General features: G+C 33.5%; 2 protein-coding genes and 1 long non-coding RNA gene across 4 annotated transcripts; 1 reads left to right on the top strand and 2 right to left on the bottom strand.

Annotated features, from left to right (window-relative positions):
• Positions 1 to 1,669: 1,669 nt before the first annotated feature.
• On the bottom strand, positions 1,670 to 7,761 carry puml (pummelig). Its single transcript, XM_075312016.1, has 2 exons — positions 7,379 to 7,761; positions 1,670 to 3,432 (listed from the first exon to the last, which is right to left on the bottom strand). Exons 1-2 carry the CDS (start codon positions 7,451 to 7,453, stop codon positions 2,230 to 2,232), a joined length of 1,278 nt encoding a protein of 425 aa, XP_075168131.1. The 5' UTR covers positions 7,454 to 7,761; the 3' UTR covers positions 1,670 to 2,229.
• Positions 7,762 to 7,815: 54 nt separating this feature from the next.
• Positions 7,816 to 10,342, top strand: LOC142240307 (uncharacterized). The gene is made up of 2 exons (XR_012723226.1): positions 7,816 to 7,951; positions 9,438 to 10,342. It is a non-coding gene; the product is annotated as an uncharacterized LOC142240307 (long non-coding RNA).
• A 2,731-nt stretch (positions 10,343 to 13,073) lies between these two features.
• Tmem63 (transmembrane protein 63) lies at positions 13,074 to 23,979 on the bottom strand. Of its 2 annotated transcripts, none has more exons than XM_075312014.1 (3): positions 23,801 to 23,979; positions 16,635 to 17,704; positions 13,074 to 16,570 (listed from the first exon to the last, which is right to left on the bottom strand). In XM_075312014.1, the coding sequence occupies exons 2-3, from the start codon at positions 17,613 to 17,615 to the stop codon at positions 15,137 to 15,139; spliced, it is 2,415 nt and encodes an 804-aa protein (XP_075168129.1). In that variant the 5' UTR covers positions 17,616 to 17,704; positions 23,801 to 23,979; the 3' UTR covers positions 13,074 to 15,136. The 2 variants fall into 2 exon arrangements, with proteins under 2 accessions (XP_075168129.1, XP_075168130.1); XM_075312015.1 differs by lacking the exon at positions 23,801 to 23,979 and adding an exon at positions 23,366 to 23,605.
• Positions 23,980 to 24,518: the final 539 nt, after the last annotated feature.

Here is a 24,518-nt window from a genome sequence, read left to right as displayed (position 1 = left end):
GAAAACACCAAGTTGTTGCTTTTTTGAAAAGCCAATTGGTGCTTTTTGGAAACCAAATTGGCATTACTGGTGCTAGGTATCTTAACCGACAATTCATAGAGCATTCAAAGAGCATCTTCAACAGCTTCAAAGAAAAGAGCATCTTAAAACAGTTCAATATAAAGCAGATAAATTATAAATAAAGTGGTTTTAAACTCGAAAACTGAACACAGTACCCAGCTTTATATGCAAATGGTTCCTAAATTTCATATTCTCCACGAACATTACTGAAGAATCAAATGGAAACTCGTACAAGTACATCCTATGGGTTGCTTTTCTTTAATAATCCATTTTTAAGAAATCAAACCAGCTTTGGGTTCCTTCAATTTTACTCTGCCTTCACAGATTTATTTTTGATTTAGGGCTAAGCGGCATCTTCCATTTTCAGTTTTCTATAGAAAGTTTTTTCGATACGAACAAAACAGCTGTTCGTATCGAAAAAAATTCTATTTTCTAAATTATTTGGTTTTCCTTTCTCCAATCTGTCTGAAGTCCGACAAAAATGTTCAATTCTAATTTCAAAGACGATGTGATAAAAATTTTACAAGTACAAAATTTTAAAGTGTGTACCTACAAATTTAAACTTATACGAAACTCGATATGATCTTTTGAACTTAAAAAACTGATTCTGTAGTCTCCATATATGCAAATTATAAATTTAACTTTGGATACCCCTTTATTTGGACTGATCTGTTCGACGGAGTATGTTTCGTCATATTCAACTGAAATTTTCTATATTTTAAATTTACGGCCTCAAGTGTACAAAATGTTCTCTAAAAATCTATAATCCACTTTCCACCCGATATTAACCGATTTTTTACCATTTGACATTCATAGAAAAAATCGCATATGCAAATTATTAGATTTGATACATAGTGGTGGATATTTTACACACAAAAAATATCATCAACATTTTTCCAATTAAAATTTTAATTGAATTACACAACAATTTCAATTAAAAATTTAATTGGTCCAACATATGGTTTAATTGAAACAAAAAGCAATCACAGAATAATAGTATCAATTAAGTTTTTAATTGACGTTGATGATTGACACTGTCATTTCTGATTGAAGACAAAAACTATTTTTTCTGTGTATATTCGCTCCGCCCCGGTCCTCACATGCGGTTTAAACTTGTTTCACTCTGCCAATGACGCAAGAAACCAAAGTAGATATTTGGGCTGGAACTTTAAGGAAAAATATAGATTTTACCATGAATATTGGGTGTCATAAACTACCTATTAGATTCCATTGCCACATACCAAACGTCAATCGAAACGGATGAAAAATTATGCTCCAGGATTATATCTAGTTATAAAACCATTTTTTGTTGGATGTTAGATGATGATTACGTCACTTTTTTAACACTTCACGACGTTCAAGTAATCAATACTAGGTATTGGAACATACACAGAAAGGGAAATGCTATAAAAGCTATAGACAAATTTTTTGGTCAACCAATACCAAGAGACAATTTTCATTTTGGTAATTTTATGTTGCCGATTACAAACTTTTTGTTTCGAGTGTGTTTACATTTTTCAACTCCAAACAATTAGAGCAATTTCACATTCGTAACTATAATTACAGTAGAGTATTTATTTAACAGGAAATAATAGGCAATTTGAGAATATTTCATTTCAACTTTTTATTTATTAAGGAAATAATTTTACAAAAATAAGTTGATCTAAGAACTAACATAACAATTTAATAATAAAAATAATAATAGTGTGCGAGCAAGTTATATTAGCAGAAGATTATTGTTTATTTGATTTATTAGTTTGTAATAACAATATATCGCATCGCCTATTGATGTTTTAGCTTTCCAACGTGGCGTTGTGAGTTCATAACTCATATTACATAGTTTGTTCCGGTTTTACATTTCTACTTATATACATTATTCACTAAGAACTTGAATAGTACCAAGTTTCTAGTATTTCACATGCTTAATTAATTTTAATTACATATAAATTACAAGCATATGCATTTGCATTTGCTGCATTAGAAGAGCAGTGTGGGAGGGGGAGGTTTTAAAGATGGTGGGGATTAATACTATTAAAAACAAAAGAACAATTACTAACATAGAAAAAAATATATATATAATACATATGTAGATAACTGATAGGTTTTTTATGCCATATTAGGATTAGAAAATAATCGATAGAACATGTCTGTTCCATATTGAACCAGCCATCATTGAACTTTACTGTCAGATTTAGGTGTCGCTGATGGGGTGCTTTCATTGGTGTTACCGATTGAGGACTGTTCACCATTTTTCAATGAATCGGATTCGGCCTCTGTGGCAGCATTCACTGATAAAATATGTTCTTCGTCGGATTCCGTTGATTCTCGTACCAATTGACGAATTTTATACAAATCGCAAGTTTCGTTTACATATCGATTAAATATGTCTGGTTTGTCGGCGTAGACATGGTGGCCTGCACCGTTGACGGTTTTTATATCGACCTTACAACCTCCGCGTTGGGCTTTAATTTTTTCCCCTGAAGAGGAATCAATCCAAGAACGTGATCCATAAATAAATGTCATGGGAATATCATGGCGAACGTCTTTAATGCGATGAATCATGGGATGTTTGGCCCAGCCAAATGATTCCATCATGCTGTGAAAGGCTGATTCGCCACTGGGATATTGAGCATTGCACTGATGTATGTATTGTGGTATAAGATTTATATCATCCTCTATAGTAGATGAAAATTTACGCATAATGTCAGGTCTTGTTTTTTGTACAACCCATTGTCCAAAGGGACCAGCAGCCCTCAAAGCCCACAGGGGATTTAATGGTGTTAAAGCGTGGGCCAAAGCTCTTACCCAAAGAGGTATTTGTTTGCTGGACAAAGCGTCTTGCGGTTTCTCGGGGAATCCCCAGGGATCAGCCAATATTAAATGTTTAACTCGATCTGGATATGACAAGGCATAACTGGATGCTATAAATCCACCCATGGAATGACCCAATAGAATCATATTTTGTATATTCATTTCCCGACGCCATTCCTCTACAGATTTTACAAATTGCTTTTCACACGTCAATGCATCTGAGCAAAATTTTGGTCTGGAACTCCTACCAAATCCCAAAATATCAACTGCATAAACTGGACGCTCTTTAGCCAAAGCATCGAAATTCATAACCCATAGAGCGACTCCAGCACCTAAGCCATGTAACATAACCAATGGTATCTCTTTGGATTCTGTATTAAGGCTTACCGTCCATATTTTGTCAGCCTCACCAATGGCTGGTCCAATGTCTACAAAGAATCCACGATACGGTGTCTTCAAGAATGACAAAATTTTCTTTTCCACAGCCCTCAACATCATGGGCGAACTTGTTGTCCAATTGCGCAGTAATCGAAATAGCCAAAATCCTTTTGGTTTATAGTCCTTTTATTAGCAAGAGGATAAATAAAACAAAAACCTTGTTAATAATAGGGATGAGTTTTGCATATGAGATGTAATTGTCACAGTTACGAATATTCAATATGTATGTGAAATCTATGGGATCAATGATCTTCTAAACATATGCTTAATGTTCATTTGGATGGTAATCTAGAAAGGCAAAATTAATAAAGTTAAGCAAAGAAAATGAAGACAAAATTCTAGAATGCAATATCGGCCAATTCCTGTTTCTTGATTAATGGAATAAATAACTGGTTTTTATCCCAGGTTAAAAAATATAAAAATTTGAGTAAAATGTGATTGATAATAAGTATAATCAATACTACTCAAGTGGCTGGCAATTGATAAATTGTAGCCTGAGATAGGACGGAAATCGAATAAAAAATGTTGGAATCACAGTTCGATTCAATTAAAAGGCCTGAATGGTTCATCGACAGTTCACCATCCTATTTGATTTGCCAACTTAAGAATTTGTTACATGTTTGTTATAATTAAGGTTTTCTTTTTTCCGGACTTTTTGCATTCCCGGGAAAGCGGACATTTTTTCGAATTTCCCGGGATCCCGGTCAAAGGGTAACCTGCTTTGATGTGGAATATATTTAGACATTTGAATAAATTAGAAATCGCCTAAAGCTTCGATTATACGGCGCTCTCTGGACAACTAACAATATATGTTACATCTGTCATACTAAAATACGAAATATTTTGTAATACAAAACATTTTGACAATGGTTAAGATAGTCTCTTTCGGTATAGTTTTCGGAAGAACACTATTAATATAGTGGGATTTTTTGTAACACTAAAGAACTGTTTCGAAATGAAAGAAACTTATTTCGATTTCACTATCGTTAAACGGGGTCAATAAATGCACATGTTCAGTCAATATTCCCAAAAGGGAAACACTACCATGTAATACGACATTCACATTACACTTCCAAAATCCACATTAACTAGATTTCAGTTGTCGTATGCCCTATAAATAAGGGGTTTTAAAACCTAATTTTAATAGATTTCAAGCCTAATTAAGGTAACTATCTTAAAAAAGGTAGGAATTTTCTTATTTCATAAAAAGCATCCTTGCAATAAATATGAAATTTTGAAATTATGCAATTGCCAACGTGGGTTACATAATGTAAAATGTCCCGTTGTTTTTAAAAGCTTACTCAGTCTACCAGTCCATCGGAATGTCTGTTTACAGAAATATGACAATCACAAATTAGGAAGTGCAAACTTCTTTTTAACAATTGGGAGCCCGTTGGATTAGAACCCACGACTATGTATGTTCCACAAGGCAACTACTACGACTTGGTACCATAGTTATTCACATTACACTTCCAAAATCCACTTTAACTACATTTCAACTGTCATTTGTCATATAAAACCCTATATTATACATAAAATATTGTAAAGAAAATTTCCCGGGAATTCCCGCACCTCATTCCCGGGAAAGGAGCGAAAAATATAAATTTCCCGGGAAAAAAAACCCTAGTTATAATGCATTTGAAATCCAGTTTTCAGTATTATCGTCCTGCTGAGTTTTGATGTGATTTGCACTTGCTTTGTCAAACTAGAGGCAGCAATACTGGTCCATCAAAGACTTCACACATAAATAAGCCCAAAAATGCCCTGAAATCGGCCGGATGAAAGGTTAATATCACACCAAAATATTACCAATGTGGAGTGATTTCAATTCATGCTAAGTTGCTCCGTTTGCTCCATACTTTCAGCATATATTTATTATACATCTCAACATTGGTTCATCTCTCATAAACTCTAAATACCTGAAGTATACCAATCGGAAGAGTCTACTTGGACAGCTACTGCAACGGTATTAATTGGATTAAAACTTGATTTCACATCGACTGGAATTAAGGCAATGCTTAATATTTTCTAAACATTTTCAAGATCAACGAGAAGAAATAGAGGTAAACAAACTCATGTGTAAATAGCAGGCCGTCTGAATTTTGTTTTAGCACAAAATTAAGTGATTTCGAGATATGGGATAAAATGTAGAATAATAATGTTTTTAGCATATGATTTCAGTTTACAATTCAGCGAATAAAGCTAGGTTTTGCTTATCATCCTCAACTATGGTGTCCACTTAGAAATAAATGAAAGCAATCCCCAACATTTCACTATTAATCAGCGAAATGATTTACAACAACAAACATTGCAAAGGGTTGCGGGGACAGTATGGGTGTTGTGTTTACGTTGTTAAATATAGCTGTGCTATCGAAGCCGAAATTTGTAAAGTTGGACTCTCGTGGTGTCATAGATTACATTTGCCAATAATAAATAAATTCTTATCTAATAGTGTCATCGCAAAATATTATCAAAGTTGTGACAAAGAAATTCATAAAACCAAGAGCATTAATTTAAACAAGTACGAAAAGTCCAAAGTCGGGCCGACTATATTATACCCTGCACCACTTTGTAGATCCACATTTTGGATAGCATATCAAATCCATCCAATGTGTTGGATGCTATATTTAAAGGTTTATTTTCCCATATACAAGTATTTAAGTCTGAACCGATCTGGTTAAATTTATTAGAGTTCTGAGTTCTACAAAATATAGACTTTAAATTTAAATCGTCTAATGCCCTGGGGTGGAAGACAATGTTAGTAAAAACAAGTAAGGAAAGTCTAAAGTCGGGCGGGGCCGACTATATTATACCCTGCACCACTTTGTAGATCTAAATTTTCGATACCATATCACATCCGTCAAATGTGTTGGGGGCTATATATAAAGGTTTGTCCCAAATACATACATTTAAGTATCACTCGATCTGGACAGAATTTGATGGACTTCTACAAAATCTATAACACAATGTTAGTAAAAAAATATGGGAAACATTTAAATCTGAAGCAATTTTAAGGAAACTTCGCAAAAGTTTATTTATGATTTATCACTCGATATATATGTATTAGAAGTTTAGGAAAATTAGAGTCATTTTTACAACTTTTCGACTAAGAAGTGGCGATTTTACAAGGAAAATATTGGTATTTTGACCATTTTTGTCGAAATCAGAAAAACATATATATGGGAGCTATAGCTGTTCCACAGTGTGGAGCAGGGTATAAAAATATGGGAATCATTTAAATCTGAATTTGAGCTAACTTCACAAAAGTATATTTATGATTTATCGGTCGATAGATATGTATGATAGGCAAAATGGACATGTTTTCGACTTAGCAGGAAAATTTTGCTATTTATGCGTATATATAGGAGCTATATCTATATCTGAACCGATTTCCATCAAATTTAGCACACTTGACGATACTACTAATTGTACTTTTTGTGGAAAATCAGGGTAAAACTCTGGCTTCTGGGGCCAAGTTTTCGACTTTGCAGTGGTGATTTTATAAGGTGTGGGTATTTTGGCCATTTTTGCCCAAATCGGAAAAACATATATATGGGAGCTATATCTAAATCTGACCCGGTTTCAAATTCAGAGTGCATATTTATGATGTTAAATCTACGCCCTGTGCAAAATTTCACTTAAATCGAATTAAAACGTTGGCCTCTGTGGTTATATCACGGAAAATCGGCGAAAGATATATATGGAGCTATATCTAAATGTGATCCGATTTCTTCATCTGGAAGCTGACAACATTTTGGCCGCCTGCAAAAATATTGTCATCTGAGAGCTGAAAACATTTATCTCGCTCTCAGATAGGCAAGTGCTTGTCGTGACTCACGAAAATTTTCGTGACTCACGCGTGATCCGTGGGACAAAAAAACCATACGTTACGTTGCAAATAATTAGTGGAGCATAGCAAAAATTAAATTATACAATAAATTTGATGATTTGGAAATATTCGTATATGCAATGTGGGGAAAAAATTAGAATTTTCTAATTTTCAAACATAATCACGATTGACGTTGCAGAACTGTGACCACAAAAAACTCATAGCTTTCTTATTGCTTACCTCTATGTCCATTCCCTCCGATGCACTCAAAGTTTGACAATAGTTTGCCTTCGCTCCCATCGTTGAAACTGCCATGTTTTTGCCAGATTTCTCTCTGTTTTTGATTTCGCAGAATACCTTATTTAATTTGTTTTTTGTTGTTTTAATCAAATTTTCACGTTGACGTTATTGGACTAGTTCTCAGGAATAATTTCACAACTCTTAGATTTGATGTATAGTATCAGGGGAAGAATCGATTTATTTTGGTCACATCACAATGACTTTTTAAAACATAATAAAGTAAATAACAGCAAAACGCGATATAAAGAGGGTTATTATTTATCGTTTTGTTGCCTTTTTTTGTTTTTAGATTTCTGTACTGTCATAGATACGGAGTAATTGCGCTAATTCTCTTTTGGCATTTAATTATTTGATACCCTCGAAATAACATTAACTCATAATTTTCTATTCTCAACAAATTCTCAATCAATTGAGAACTGCGATTGTTTTTATACGTTTTGTTTTGTTCTCTTCCAAACGAAACGACAAATGTCGCTGCGTGTTTCATTCCTCTTTGTCGTCGCTTTCAAGAAGGTATGTAATTATAAGTAGGCTTTATATCATAACAAACCATAACAGCTGATAACAACCCAATGGCAAACAGTAGCGTTTTTTAGAAGTGCCAAATCGCAATAAATTGCAATTGCTCTAACAAAATAGAAAAAAATGTTGTCAAAATGTTATTCCTATAGAAAATTTTGTCAAATTTTGTTTCTATAAAAAATTTTGTCAAAATTTTATTTCTATAGAAAAATTTGTCAAAATTTTATTTCTATAGAAAAATTTGTCAAAATTTTATTTCTATAGAAAAATTTGTCAAAATTTTAATTTTATAGAAAATTTTGTTAATATTTTATTTCTATAGAACATTTAGTCAAAATTTAATTTCTATAGAAAATTTTGTCAAAATTTGTTTCTATAAAAAATTTTGTCAACATTTTATTTCTACAGAAAAATTTGTCAAAATTTTATTTCTATAGAAAAATTTGTCAAAATTTTATTTTTATAGAAAATTTTGTTAATATTTTATTTCTATAGAACATTTAGTCAAAATTTAATTATTATAGAAAATTTTGTCAAAATTTAATTTCTATGGAAAATTTTTTCAAAAATTTTATTTCTATAGAAAATTTTGTCAACATTTTGACAAAAATTTATTTCTATACCAGGGACATGCGGGTATCTTAGGAAATACATTAGCGGACGAAGAAGCAAAATTTGCCTCAAATGCACCTATCTTGCGATATATTGTACCCAACCGGAATGACTTGTAACGACTTGCCTATGAACCTAAAGCAACAAGAAAACAGAATGGGATGACTACGAACACTACTACAAACAATTTAACACATATAAAACTACACCAATTTTCCCTAATTCAGTATCTAGATTATGGACTAAAAAATGCATACGTCTTCGACTTGACCACACCTCGCTAACCCACCAACATCTCTTGCATAATGAACCGGCGTGCGGCTTGCAGCAAGTGGACATTAAACACATCGTTTTCAGTTGTACCAAGATAATCCAAGCTGAACTTACAATTTTTGGCTCACAATGCCTCCCTGATCTTCTAAAGACAAGAACACCAGTTAATATCCAAAATGTTCACAAAATTTTAACACATTGTAATATATGGCATCTCATTTAATTACATATGGTATCTCATTTAATTACACATCAATATGTTAACATAAATTTAGGTCGAAACCTTTAGTTGTTAGTACCTTTATTTTTTTGTATTTATCTTCATAATTTATTATGATTTTAAATAAACTAATAATAATAATTTATTTCTATTGAAAATGTCAAAATTTTATATTTCTATAAAAAACTTTGTCAAAATTTTATTTCTATAGAAATTTTTATCAAAATTTAATTTCTATAAATTTTTTTTTTTCAAAACTTTATTTCAATTAAAAATTTGTGAAGTACCTCTTAGTTGGAGATGAATATTTTGCAAAATCTACCAAAATTCTAACAATCTACCAAAGAGTAAAAAATCGAATATTTTTTATAGAATTCTACCAACTGTGGCAACCGTGCTCCTGACTCCAATTGTGCGTGACTTGTATGCGCAGCTTTGAGTTGATTCCAGAGAACGGGCCTTAATATTATGCTTGTAAAGGACAATGGGAACCTTTTATATCCCCCTTGCATGATGATCGTATTCGTAACAACACAAGTGGCAATACCTTAACCCATATTTCGGTTTGACAGCTGTCTTGATAGCAGGATGATATAGCTCTATCAAACCGTTTGTTCCTGGATGGTTGGTGATGGCCCTTAATATGTTATGCTAATTAAACGAGGCTATGGTATCCATAGGGATGAAATCGAATTTTGAAATGCTGGCAGGGTTGGGTTTAGAAAGAAATGGCTTTAATGATTTCTTCAGAGTTTATATTTCACATATTACTTTTTCTTACCAATTACGTGGCCAGGACTTTTGTTGTATTAAAAGAATTCGTACTTTTCTTGCTAAGTGTTTTAAAGCAGCTTTCATCTAGTTTTCAAAAATGTTGTCAACTGTTTAATTCTACTTCTAATGTAAGCAAATTAAAAGTCCAGTTTAAATTCATCTGGGGCATATATGTTAGTGTTTACCCTCAAACTGAAACGATGTTGCATTTGAAAAATGCTTGCCCCTTGTGCTTATTGACTTGGTATCGAAATTGATTTGCAAATATAAAGATCCATGTTGTAATTAAGCATACTATTTATTATTTTTTGAAAAATATTAATGTATAATATGAATTTATGTATACCACTTTATATACAAATTTACTTAAATTTTCTAATTAAAAAAAATCATAAATATAAATGTGAGTGTTTAAGTAGAAATAGTTGTGGAGACGAGCTTAATAATATATACATAGCTTAAAGATTTGTAGCAGAGTTTACAAAAAAAAAAAAAAAAAACAAGTATATACGGCCGTAAGTTCGGCCAGGCCGAAGCTTATGTACCCTCCATCATGGATTGCGTAGAAACTTCTTCTAAACACTGCCATCCACAATCGAATTACTTAAGTTGCGGTAACGCTTGCCGATGGCAAGGTATTTTAAAACCTCCTAACACCATCTTCTAAATTGTATGTAAGTCCATACGTGGTATATATTAAATCAAAAAAGATCGATCCAATACGTATATAATTCAGTTTGACAAAGTAGACATAACATTTTGACAAAATTTTCTACAGAAATAAAATTTTAACAAAATTTTCTATAGAAATAAAATTTTCACAAAATTTTCTATAGAAATAAAAATTTTGACAAAATTTTCTATAGAAATAAACTTTTGACAAAATATTGTATAGAAATAAAATCTTGGTAGATTATTTTTGGCTCGAGTGGCAACCATGATTATGAACCGAATAAAATTTGAACAAAATTTTCTATAGAAATAAAATTTTGAAAATCTTTCTCAAAATTTTGACAAAATTTTCTATATAAATAAAATTTTGGTAGGTTATTTTTGGCTCTAGTGGCAACCATGATTATGAACCGATATGGACCAATTTTTGTGTGATTGGACCAATTTTGGTATGGTTGTTAGCGACCATATACTAACACCACGTTCCTAATTTGAACCGGATCGGATGAATTTTGCTCCTCCAAGAGGCTCCGGAGGTCAAATCTGGAGAACGTTTTATATGGGGGCTATATATAATTATGGACCGATATGGACCAATTCTGGCACGGTTGTTAAAGATAATATACTAACACCATGTTCAAAATTACAACCAGATTGGATGAAATTTGCTTCTCTTGGAGACTTCGCAAGCCAAATCTGGGGATCGGCTTATATGGGGGCTATATATAATTATGAACCGATATGGACCAATTTTTGTATGGTTGTTAGAGACCATATAGCAATATCATGTACCAAATTTCAGGCGGATCGGATGAAAATTGCTTCTCTTTGAAGCTCCGCAACCCAAATCTGGGGATCGGTTTATATGGGCGCTATATATAATTATGGACCGATGTGGACCAATTTTTGCACGGTTGTTAGAGACCATATACCAATACCATGTAACAAATTTCAGCCGGATCGGATGAAATATGCTTCTCTTAGAGGCTCCACAAGCCAAATCTGGGGATCGGTTTATATGGGAGCTATATATAATTAAGGACCGATATGGACCAATTTCTGCATGATTGTTAGAGACCATATACCAACACCATGTACCAAATTTCAGCCGGATCGGATGAATTATGCTTCTCTTAGAGGCTCCACAAGCCAAATCTGGGGATCGGTTTATATGGGGGCTATATATAATTGTGGACCGATGTGGACCAATTTTTGCATGATTGTTAGAGACCATATACCAACACCATATACCAAATTTCAGCCGGATCGGATGAAATATGGTTCTGTTAGAGGCTCCACAAGCCAAATCTGAGGGTCCCTTTATATGGGGGCTATACGTAAAAGTGGACCGATATGGCCCATTTTCAATACCATCCGACCTACATCGATAGCAACTACTTGTGCCAAGTTTCAAGTCGATAGCTTGTTTCGTTCGGAAGTTAGCGTGATTTCAACAGACGGACGGACGGACGGACGGACGGACATGCTTAGATCGACTCAGAATTTCACCACGACCCAGAATATATATACTTTATGGGGTCTTAGAGCAATATTTCGATGTGTTACAAACGGAATGACAAAGTTAATATACCCCCATCCTATGATGGAGGGTATAAAAAAACACTAATAAAAATATAGTAACAAATACAAGCTCAAAGCATTTTCTGTATTTTTATTTTATAGGTTGGTACTATGTTTGGTTTTCGCAACAAAACTAAATTAATAAATAAATAATATATATATAAATTATATATTGTTTTTATAAAGTTTAGTTAAAACTTGGATGGAAAATTTCTAACGTACTGATTTCATAAAGTTTCGATTTTTGTAATTAAATGATTAAGCGCGGAAATAAATTTGCTTTTCGGCTCGATAACCAAACACGATACACTTTGATTAAAAAACCAATGTTTAGAATTCAAAGAGTAAAATTAGGCATAGAAATGGAATCTTTTGAAAATTGTCATCAAAAATTACAAGTGATTAGTCTAGCAATTGGTGCATACTATAAATTATTCAGAACGCTTCACTGCGGTTGTTACATACATAAGTAGACTCTTTTATCCCCTACTATACAACAGATGGTGAATTTTTAAGTTAAACATTTCACCAACATTTCATTTTCATATAAATAATACAGATTAGCCACATATTTTTTAGGCGAGCAAAATTTAAACATGCGACAATGATTCTTTGTTGAAATTTTGATAGTAGTACATTTTTTTTTATATATATTGTAAAATGTTCGCTATAAACTCGGTACGTGTACCTTCGCGAAAACTTTAACTTGTCTTAAGAAATAGGTGACAAAACTGTATTTCGTATTTTGTTTTGGATTCAAAAGCTGTTTAGCCTTTGAGGTTAGGCCTTTGAAACTTATTTGACTGCCGTAGAGATTTTTTTCCAACTTTGGAAAACCGATTTGTTTTTAGATTTCAGCATTCAAATTCTCATCGCTATCGAAGTAGCAATTTGTAATAAGAATTTGCCTGGTTTTCTTGTTCCTAGAGTTGCATAGACGGCCTACACATTTGTGAAAAAAAAACATTTGTAACTATACAATTTACATTTGTGAACAACAATTTTTATGTAATTCATATAGAAATGGTAACATTTTTCTTACAATTCTAAAGGGTATTGAAAAAAAGATATTTAACAAATTTTATAAATAATAAAAAACAAAACAATATATATTACAAAAATATATTCTGTGATTCGCAAATATAAATATGTAGCCAGAATAACAATCACCCTCAGTTTTGAGTGTGTGTGTGGCGGCTTCTTAATTTATAATTCAAATTAAAAAAACAGCTTTATTTTCACATAAGTTTAAGTGTTATTTAAAATACTAAACCGGTATATGCGATAATTCTTTATGCACTGTTTAAACGCAGAAAAAGCCCATTCCTTAGAAGGAAATTGGTTCACACTTTAATGAACTTTAATATTTCGCCTATCTCTTTACCACAATGGTATGTTGAAAATCCCCAAAGGGTTATAATACATCAGTCAATTTTTCGATTAGAATCTATAATTTCCAATATTATTTTTTAATTTACATAATTTAGATCTTAGTAACCGATATTAAATCGATTGACATCAAAAGAAAATCATATTAGGAATTAGGGATTGTAATCGGAATTATACATAAGATTTTTTTATTGTAAACATTTTGTAAAAGTTACGAACCTTCTGCGATCTTTAATTTTTACTAATTCATTTTAAGAGATCACAGAAATTTGACTTGAATCGCCTTTCAAAATTATGGAATTATGTTTAGTTGGTTTTAGTGATAGATTCAGACTGGTACATGTCCTTCAAAGTGATCTTTGTAGTGCTGAACAAACAAAATATATTTTAAATGCTAGCAAAAGTTGACAAATCGCCTGAAAAGTAAATCATCATCAAAAGATGGCTATCAAACTTGAGCAGCAACAAGTATATTAAACTTCGACTTATAAGTGATTTCAAAATTCAAATAGACTACACTTCTAATAGTGTAAGATAAGGAAATATTGGGAATTTTTAAAATGAACTCAGATCAAATTTTTATTTATAGATATGTGATGTCAGTTAAACACGATTAATTGTATTTTTCTACCATCAAAAATCGATTTATCGACATTCAATTACAGTACCGTAAAAATTTGGTACATATCTAAAAGTCAAAATAAAGCGCATTATTATGGTTTACGAATTCGTGAAGTGAGCACATTTTTATGGCCAAAGTCTCGCAAATCTGTTCATGGGGTTATATAAATCTTTTATTATAATTGAATTCATTGACCGTGAGAATAGTGACTCAATTTTTGCCATTTATGTAATTATTATTTTTTTGCGTATACAATTAGTACCGATTTAATTCAGTAAATATGGAAGAAGTTAATTTTTTTTTAAATCTTCGGAATTTTGTTTTGTGTTATGATTACAGTCCATATCATAGACCAAGAAAATATAAAGACATACCTTGATAATTCACCATGGTTTTGTTTATTTGCAGTGCGCAGTCATTCCACTCAATTGCGCAGTCAAGTGACTCAATTTATTTTTGGAAAACGAGAATAACCGTATAAATTAGTCAATTTGCATTACAAAAAAGGTGTGGATGAATAGTATTTTATAAACTTTCACAATATTTGGTGTTTCAACGAGAGAACAAAGGAAAGAAAACAAATTAAAGCCAAATTAAAAAATCACTCAATTGCAGACGAAAAAGAGCCATCTACGGTGTGCAGACAAACTACAGCGCTGTGAATTCACTTGAGATGTCTATACCTTCCTTGGTCTATGCCCATATTCGATTACAATCCCTATGTAAGAAAGTCGACTTTACAAAATGTTAAAACACCCAACATGTACATAAATTGAATAACACGAGAAGTTAGGTTTAAAATCCCAAACCATGGGATATGACAAGGCAGCATAATTCTTTTAAAAATCTCGCATCATTAAGAATATTTTTCAAGGGAATCATATCATTAAATGTGATATGTAAAGCATACTGAACAATTGTTTTTCTATTTTCTTAAGAATTGATCACATTTCCGAATCACAGAGTTATTTCCTCGATATCTCGTACTGGTATTTAGATTGTGTCTATTTGGTCATTGTCATCTTCCTCGAATTTAGGCATCGACATTATTGGCACTACACTGAGAACTTATATCGAAATCGGATACTGAATCCGATCCGTAGCCTCCAAATCCTCCGCTGGGACCTCCTCCTGCTGAACTACTTGCCACTTGCATTGTGGTCCCAGAACCATTATAGGAGTGCGGTCCCAAAGGTGTAGAATTTTGTGAAGGTCGTGGTTTTAATACATCCGGTATATATATGGGTGTTGGACCAGCTATTTCAACAATGCTAGGCCTACGAGCCTGAGTACATCGTTTTATGGGTGACATAAATGTGAATAACGTCAGTGTAACTATTAACGCTATACTTAGAATTATAGCTCTTGCCATTCCAGAACCCCTTACTGCCGATATCATGGCCATAACCAGCAATAGAATAACTACAGAAAACTTGGTCATGGTTACAGCCGTTGAATGAATTTTCCCGCCATTACGTGAGATCATATTTGATGGACCATAGGCAAAATAAAGATTATGACGATCGACAAAATGTTTAAAACACACATACACCATTGCAAAAGGCATAATGAGTGGACAGAAAACACTGTAAACTATAGATATGGTGAAAACTAATGTTGACCAAGCATAATGTGTGCCAAAGGGAAATTCTAATAAAATCGATTTTCGTATATAGGGAGTTTCTGCTTTTGACTTGGCCGTTATCAACATATACATGTAAACTATTAATTCAGGGAAACGCAATAACTCCAAAGAGGTACCTATGAATCCAGCAGTAATAATATAATTCACATAGAAAGATCCACGATCGGGAACAAAGAAACATTCCCATCTCAGAGCTTCATCACTTACGGACCATTCCAAAAGGGCCTGGGCAGATGTTAAACCCAAAGAGGGTAAAATTAAAATCATAAAAAGCAAATAGCCAAAACATTTGGTCATTATCGAGTAGTTCTGTTTCGACTTGGTGTAATGACCCATCCATTTATCCGAGAAAGCTACAATGACAGGCATTAATATACTGAGTACCCAAAGCATAAGGGTAGGCAGGAATTCCGATACTAAGGGTGAAATGGTGAAAAGTTTATCTTTTGCTAAGGCTACACTATTCAAAAGATTGACAATCATAGCTGGTGTGGTTAAAAAGAATAGGGTAATGAACAATATGGTGTTGACGGTGATCCATTTGAGCATCCAATGACCCCGACTAACACTAAGGTTTTCCCAAAACAAATCATTGGGTGATGGTGCAAAAGAGAGATTCCACTGACGATATGTGCCCGGAGTAAAATGAGCAACAATATTCTGGGCCTCTTGGACTGTAGATACGGTTAGAAAGGCAATGCCTAAAGGTTCATTAAGCGCTGCTGCTCTCAGACGGCATACATCGCCGTACAGGGCACGCTCTTCACGTTGATAGTATTCATAGGCATTTTCAGTTTTACACGAACAGGTATTAGGGTGAACCTAAAAGAAAGTTTTGTTTGTAACAATTCATGGAATAGAAAAAATCCACGTTAATATCACTCACCACTAAACTGTCCTTGTCCCTATGATGCTCACAATAAAGTCTTGCATCAAATACACGTTCATATTCTGCGGTACGTGTATATAATTTGGAAATATTGTATGCCACCTGGACATCTTCGATACTGACATCGGGAAAAAGTTCCTGAATATAATTGCGCACTACGGTTTTGTTACGATCATTTGGCGAGATATTCGTAATCATTATGGTGCGTGTTGCGGCTTTCTTAAAGGCATTGCGACCCGACGAACGACGCATGATTAACACTATTAAAGGCACATACACAATGGCTACAATGACGTGAACCCAAAGCCATGCCGAATCTGGCGTTATATTAGACATAGTAGTGCGAGCAAATGAATTAACATCGTTGCCATTGACCGGGGAACCATTTAGGAAATTCACCGGCAAAATTACTACCAAAGACACCACAGTGACAATAGCCATTACAACCATGAGATGCTTTTGAAATGACAAATAGTAGACTGCATCTGGGCCAGTATGCAACAGAACTTGTTCCTTTCGTAACTTCAGGGTTATCATAATCCATGAAAACATTCCTTGGTCATAATGTATTGGCGATAAAGGTGTGGATTCCGCCGTTTGTGATGTTATACTGCCTCGCGGCTCATCGATGCCATTAGGACTGGTTGGTGAGGATGCAGAATCGTCACGGTGTAGATTGCCTGTTCCATTTCTTGAGGTATGAGGTTGTTCTACTAAACTTGTACCACGAGAATAAAATATCTCTGTCCAACGTTTACGATTTCCATCATTGTTGACCAAAGCGAGGCGTCCGTAATCGCCTGCATGATGTCGCAAAACCGTAAAAAGTATTATCAGCAAAACCCATGCGGATACGTTGAGTATAAGCGTTTCAGGTATACCATTGTAGGCATTTGTAATGACGGTAGTTTTATTTGCTACGGTGCAATTGATTGTGGAACCATCATCAAAGCTACGAAAATAAAGCAACGAATCCATTTTGATTTGGTGATAGTTGCGTGCTCCAATGCTTTGATTTCTTCAATCAAGAAAGCCTCTTTATTTTATAAATCTATGCTGATAAATCTCTGTAAAAAATAAAAAGGAGACAATATTAGTAAAATATTTTTTTCGCGGTGACACAACCAAGAGATATGCAATGAGTTAGAATAAGTAATTGGGGAATACAATACACAGCCAAATACAAAAGGTAGAAACACTGCTGGAAATGTACCGGGGCAAAAATAGAACAATTGGTTTTGCTCCTATTGTGCTACGTAAATCTGTGCCTCTGTGACAGGCCGTTTGATGCTCTGAATGACACGGGGGCTACATCCAGTTACATCTGCGGTACGAGGTCTCAGGGCCGAAGGGAGGCGAGTTTTATCATGCGTTGACATATTTGTTCCCAATATAACCTAAGGTTACATGCTTAAAAGCAGCCGTAATATCTTGCCTAGCTGGACCGTCAGGGTGTTTATGATTTTATTGCCTTGGACGATAAAATCATAAACACCCTACCTTCCGACACGCCAAGTCCACGAAGTAACAACCAAGAAAGGAGGCACCATCACGAATTATCTCCTGTATGTACTAGAGGTGTGCGCGTGACACGAAATTCTCGTGACACGCGGGATTCACGAGTGAATCACGTGAGTCGTGAACAAAATCTAAAGCAACTCTCGTGAATGTGCGTGAATGGGACTAAGATAAATATGTCGTGCGTGAGAAATAAAATCGGTTCGTGAATGTGCGTGAATAACATTTCTGCAAAATCACGCTCACGAAAAAATCAAGATTTAATTCATACCCGTATGTTAACTGAAATTAATTTAGCTCTCGAACTAAATTTTATTTTTGAATTTTGTTACCTTTGCTGATTTCCGATTGGAAAATGTCGTGAGTCTCGTTAATTTGTCGTGAATCGTGCGTGAGTCTTTGAAAGTAGTTCGTGCGTGAGTAACGGTTTTCGTTTCGTGAATGTGCGTGAACAAACATTTTGCTTCGTGAATGTGCGTGAGTGTGAGTGAAATTTCAGTCACTCGCACATCTATAGTATGTACACAGAAAAAAATTCTGATTCAATCACGAAATTAATTGATGCAATTAATTTCTTAATTGAACCAGAAATGATAGTACCAATTAAAAATTAATTGAAGGCCAATTAAAAAATTAATTGATACTATTAATTTTGGTTTCAATTCAAAAATTTGTTGAATCAATTAAATTTTTAATTGAATATTTTTTTAAAACTCAATTAAAATTTTAATTGGAAACATTTTCGTGAAATTTTTTTCTGAGTAGCTAAAAGAGACTCTCGACGACATGGAAAATGAACATGATGCAATAGCTCTGCTCATTCGAAATCCGGCAGCTAAAACCACAATCTATATATTATATTTGACCAGAAATCCAGTGATATTCAGTTCAGTTTTTTAAGCTAATTGGACCAATAAAGTTTTGTAAATAAAAACAAGTTTTACTTTGCCCAACGTATCGCCGAAATCACAACCGCCGAAACCACAACAACCGAAATCACACCAGCCCTAACCACAACCGCTCTGAAATTCACTTCAACTGATGCCGACCATACCACAAGTATCGACCGTGCAGGCGATCCTCGTAGGGGTAACACAGAGACAAGTCAAACTATTGGTCGTGCTCGCCACCTTAACAGGCTGAAATTGCTTACTGGGTTGGGACAATAACTAAGCCGCAGATCAGTATGATTACAGTTTTTATTTTTTTTTAACAAATGCGTATGTTACTTTTTTTGGAACATAGAATCCTATATTTACTAAACAGCAATATATAATAATAAATATCTTTACTGAATAAATGTGGAAAGAGATACATTTTAAATTCGTGGAGCAAAAACGTGCCAGATCAACAAACGAATCAGTCGACTAATCTTCAACCATTCCGAAAGCTACGATCCGCATTCATTGAATGACCATTTTTTTTAATACATGTAGGTCGATTACTGAATCCTACTACAAGTTGAATTATAGGTTTTACCAATGCAATTTTTACCAACCAGCTACAAATAATCATGAGAAATGAACTGTATAGTAAAAATGAATCAAGCAACTAGTATGCTTCTTCCATAACAAATTTAAATTAATAGAATTTGCACCATAAGAGTGACCGCTTGGTCATCGTCCAATTTTAAATGTGAATAGGAGCTAATATTTTCTACTAATACGAATAGGAAAAATAATAAATAAAATGATTGTTTATAAAGGCTCTTTTAATCCAAGAATGTCTCAGAGTTACTGATAAGAAGTATTGTGCACAATACGATAGATATTCAACTTTGTTCAGCTACTTATAACTGTATCAGACCGGCAAACGATGACGACAATTCAGTCTACTTTTGTATTTAGAGCATGTAATGGCATTTATTAGTAACGAATCGATTGAAAAAATAATAATAATAATAAAAGAATTGCCTACTCATTTTAACATCTCTATGCAATAATAGTTATATGTTTGTATTTATTTTATTTTTATTGCTGTATTTGAATATTTTTTTCCACAAGCTTCGAAGTTTTATCAAATTAGGTCGAATTACATTTCCCAACGTGCTTTTTGGTAACTAGTTTTATTATATGTGTAATGATAATAGTACTGCACTTGAACGTGCATTTAATAAAGATAAAAAATCGATTTATATATAACAACTCCATTACCGGAAATTATTGTTGAATTAAAAAAAATTGAAAGAGTAAAATCGCGTTATCATTATACAAATAAATATAAATGTATACATTCTTTATATTTTTTGATTGATTTTAATTTATTATCACACGCAACAAATTGTTATATGTTTATAAAATTGTACGCTTTTGCATTAGCGTACATATACATTTGAAAAAGCCTTAATGCTGGAATAGGTATTTGCATATCGATGCTAAGAATGACTTCAAATTAAAAATGTTTGTTCGAGTAATCCAATTTTACAGGTGTTTCAATGTTCAATCGGTTGTACCACATGACTGTCATTTCCGTTCTTTCTTTGTTTTCTTTATTGATTGCGATTTAAAGACTCTAAGACCACTAATTAACAAAAAATAAAATTCTGTTACGTGTATATAACATATTTAGCCTAATCGATAGTAACCTCAAGGATTTTAATGTACGCATAGATGTTAAAATATTATTTTCATTCATAACTTAAATGCATCTTATTTTTAAAGAAATAAATGGCATGTACAGAATACCTGCAGTTCACTTATATTGTTTTGCAAGGTATATATTAGGCCCTGTCGTCCGATTCTCATTTAGTAGTTCTCTATGCACCCCGTAGTATTTTTACTGCCCTCCCGATAGCCCAGTGTCACCTCGCTATATGTGTTTCCCATATCCCTTCATATAACTCGGCCCGCATAGTCTTTATGGACTTAGATTTTCTAATTTCTCTTATCTTATCTTATTTATGTCTTAATTCTCATTACTAGTCCAATCAGTGTTGCCAACTCCCCAAGGCCGAAAAGCACCAAAAATATATTATAAATTCTTCCACCACAAAATCGTAAATTAAATGCTTTACTAAAAAAAAAAAAAAAAAAAAAAAAAAAAACTTCCGAAGATGTATTATAGAACTTTTGTTTATTGAATTTTATGAAGTTATTTTTACACAATTACTTTTCTTTAATACTTGGCTATACCCCATCAAGTTATAATAAAATTTGCAGCAAATATGCATAATTTTATGCCTTTTTTACTGATATAGTTTTCACTTTAGCGACAAAACTCAAACTTAGTACTCACCATTATGAACCGCTATTCAAGAATACACCTTGATGAGTTTTAATGCTTTCGTCCAATTAATTTTGAACAGTGATATTTTTCAACTTTCAAAATATTAATATATTGAAGGAGTCTATTACTTATTTCAGTTGTGTGACTTTCCTACAGAATACAACAATATTAATTAAAAAATAATGCCAACTTCATAACAATCAAATTCTATATTTGGCAATAAATTTGAGTTTCTTCAGCTCTTGAAAGTCTAATCAAAATTTTTGGATCAATTACTTAATACTGTTCAAAATAAAAAAATCACCAAAAGCACTAAATGAAAATGCCAGAAAGCACCAAGTTGGTGCTTTTTTTTAAAAGGCACCAAAAAGGTAATTTGGTGCTTTTTAGAAATCAAAAAGCACTAAATTTGGTGCTAAAAGCACCAAATTGGCAACACTGAGTCCAATTGCCTCTACATTCCCTCTTATTGTGGCATGTCCCGGTACATATACGATGCGGTTTTCCGAGTCATCATCGATTATCTTTGATCGCACTGTAATGTCTCCTATCCGTGAAAATGTTCAGATGCTCTTTTCTTCTATTACATCTGAGTTATTCAACATATTTCATTTTCATTTTTTAAACATTTAGTAATACAAAGCCTAGTATATTTCGTTATCGCCAGCAATACTGTTTGCGTTTGGTGCCCTAGGATTTATAAATAATTTGGGGAGGCTATCTACGTTACGTTCCATTAGACCCATCTCAATATAGGATAAATTGCAAACCGATACTTCGATGTGATGCAAACGGAATACAGAATTGATGGGCTGCTATTGTGAGATATTATCATAAGCGTAGAAAGGATTCTGGATACCCCCAGAATTTTCCACCATATATTATTACTGTACCTTAGACTAAATTTTCTAGGCACGCCAATTTACATTTTCAGATTAAAATATAATGATTGAGGCTACACCATATTGTGTTTGGTAGAATTAACTTCTATTTAGAAGTTAATTTTGGAAGAATTTAGAATTAACTTCTATCTAGAAGTTAATTTTAGAAGAATTTCGTATTTACAGTGATACCTCTCTAAAGTGGACAATCACTATGTCCTATATGTTGTTATATTTGTTAACGAATGTCTCACACAAATTGTTTACCCTTAAGCTCTATAAGCCTGTTAGAGGGTTTCAAATGCTTAACTTTATACAATTTTGCAATATGGAATATTGTGGGGGAAAACATATTGATTTATTTTGCAAATGGAACCCAATTAGAAAAAATGGCACATCCATTCAGAAGCACAGCAATGCTAATACCCATAACGCGCGGTGATGTACCTCTGACACATACGAATGAGTATTCCAATTATCTGAACGCCTCCTAATACCCTTCACGCAAACAAAACAACAATTAAATGATAAAAGAAATCATTTCAAAGTGATTATTTTCGGTAGGAATTGACGAACAATGGATGAAAGCATAGCTCTTCCAGACACATGACAAACATTCGACCAGCATACATAACCACACTAGCAATTATAATGTAACGAAATAACCACCAGCGTAACGGACAAAAACAACAACATGGAAACGGAAAAGGCAAAGTAATTTTCCCGTTGCGATATGTTGAAAGAAATAAAAAAAAGTCTTAATTGGCCAAAATATTACTTCATACACTAACGGCTACGAACACAAAACAGAAGATGATTCATCCGATGGATACGAAGTTAGAGGGGCAAACAAATAGACTGGTTTTATTTATTGTATATCTTATATTCACGTTGGCAATAACACTAGACACCATACAACGAACAAACATATTGATTAAGTATTAAAAATAACTGGCCAAGCAAAGATGAAATTTGATTCTTTACTGTTGATGTACATGGGAAATGTAAAGAAGTGTCCCCATTGGGTTCTATGAAACTCTGGCTATGGAGAAACCAGAGTTCAGAGTTAAATGTACTAAAAGTGGTCCGTCCTCAACCTCATACCCATAGAGAGAAAAATCAATGGATGACTCCGCTTTGCGTCCATGTACTCGTACCAAGAACAACGCAATCACTTATCGTTGACAATCTGTTCGTTGTTCTTTTATCGGATTTATTATTTCATTAAAACCACAAACACTATAGAATTTCAGGGAAAACCTTCAACTTCACCAATGTAACGACCATATCATTTAAAGAGATTGAGGCACCATCAATATGGCTATGGTGTGAAAATTGCCACGCAATTAATATTTTGTTTATTAACAATTTTTTTTTGCAATATCACTGCTATTGTTTCACAATTCAACACCACTTTAGACAAACATATTACCCTTTCCGCAAAACCCCTTCTGAACAAAGTTTTTATTTTTCTTTTGAAGAGTCTTACGTTTCTCAAAGTCGAATTAAAATTCGTATTCAAACGTCAGTTGCTTTTACCTTCTTCTTTGTTTATTTTTCATAAAATATTTTTTATTATTGCAGCTTAATTACTAATTTGCGACTGCCACTAGTGCATCGACATTATAATAAATAGAAAATAGAAACTACGGTTGTGTGTTTATTCGCGTCCGTCGTATAATAACAACTAATTCAAATTCTATCCTAATTCAAAAGCGTTCCATCTTCCCCCACACACAAACCCAGTCTGACCAGACGAAGATATCCAAGTGCTGATGATTGTCTAGTGTAAGACTTGATGGGGGGGTGTAATTTGTGCGATTGGAACGCTTTTAATCTACGAAACGTAAATAATGACGGGGTTGAAATAACGACGGTGATGGGTATATGTTCACACTTGCACTAATGGTTCATATACGATGATTAATCGTTCAATATTTAGTCCAGTGTGTACCAGAGAATGAAGCCGACCAATTTTTGTCGGCGGCGGCGGCACTAAATTTTTGCCTCCAGCGGTGTGCATGTGACTCACACTGATGGTAACGGCGTGAGTGTGCGTGAATAACCAACCAAATGTCGTGCGTGTGCGTGACTCTCGAAAATAATATCTTCGCGAGAGAGCGTGAGTAACGAATTTCGGAAAAACACGCTCACGAAAATAATCCCGCTTACGAACAGAAAATTCTTACGAGTTCAATTCATTTATAATTTTAGTGACATCATACTCATATTTTCAGTCATAAAATTATTCGTGAAT

The sequence above is a fragment of the Haematobia irritans genome, chromosome 5 (genome assembly GCF_050003625.1).
Source record: "Haematobia irritans isolate KBUSLIRL chromosome 5, ASM5000362v1, whole genome shotgun sequence".
In the NCBI taxonomy this organism is placed as follows: domain Eukaryota; kingdom Metazoa; phylum Arthropoda; class Insecta; order Diptera; family Muscidae; genus Haematobia; species Haematobia irritans.
The sequence above is the reverse complement of the archived record's forward strand: the minus strand, read 5'-3'. Positions and strand labels throughout refer to the sequence as shown.

Excerpts from the sequence above, each read along its gene's own strand:
- puml (XM_075312016.1), bottom strand. The coding sequence starts at position 7,453 with ATGGCAGTTTCAACGATGGGAGCGAAGGCAAACTATTGTCAAACTTTG. Across the intron at positions 3,433-7,378 it reads CGGAGGGAATGGACATAGAG|GACTATAAACCAAAAGGATT; the intron begins GTAAGCAATAAG and ends TGCTAATAAAAG.
- Tmem63 (XM_075312014.1), bottom strand. The coding sequence starts at position 17,615 with ATGGATTCGTTGCTTTATTTTCGTAGCTTTGATGATGGTTCCACAATC. Across the intron at positions 16,571-16,634 it reads GGGACAAGGACAGTTTAGTG|GTTCACCCTAATACCTGTTC; the intron begins GTGAGTGATATT and ends ACTTTCTTTTAG.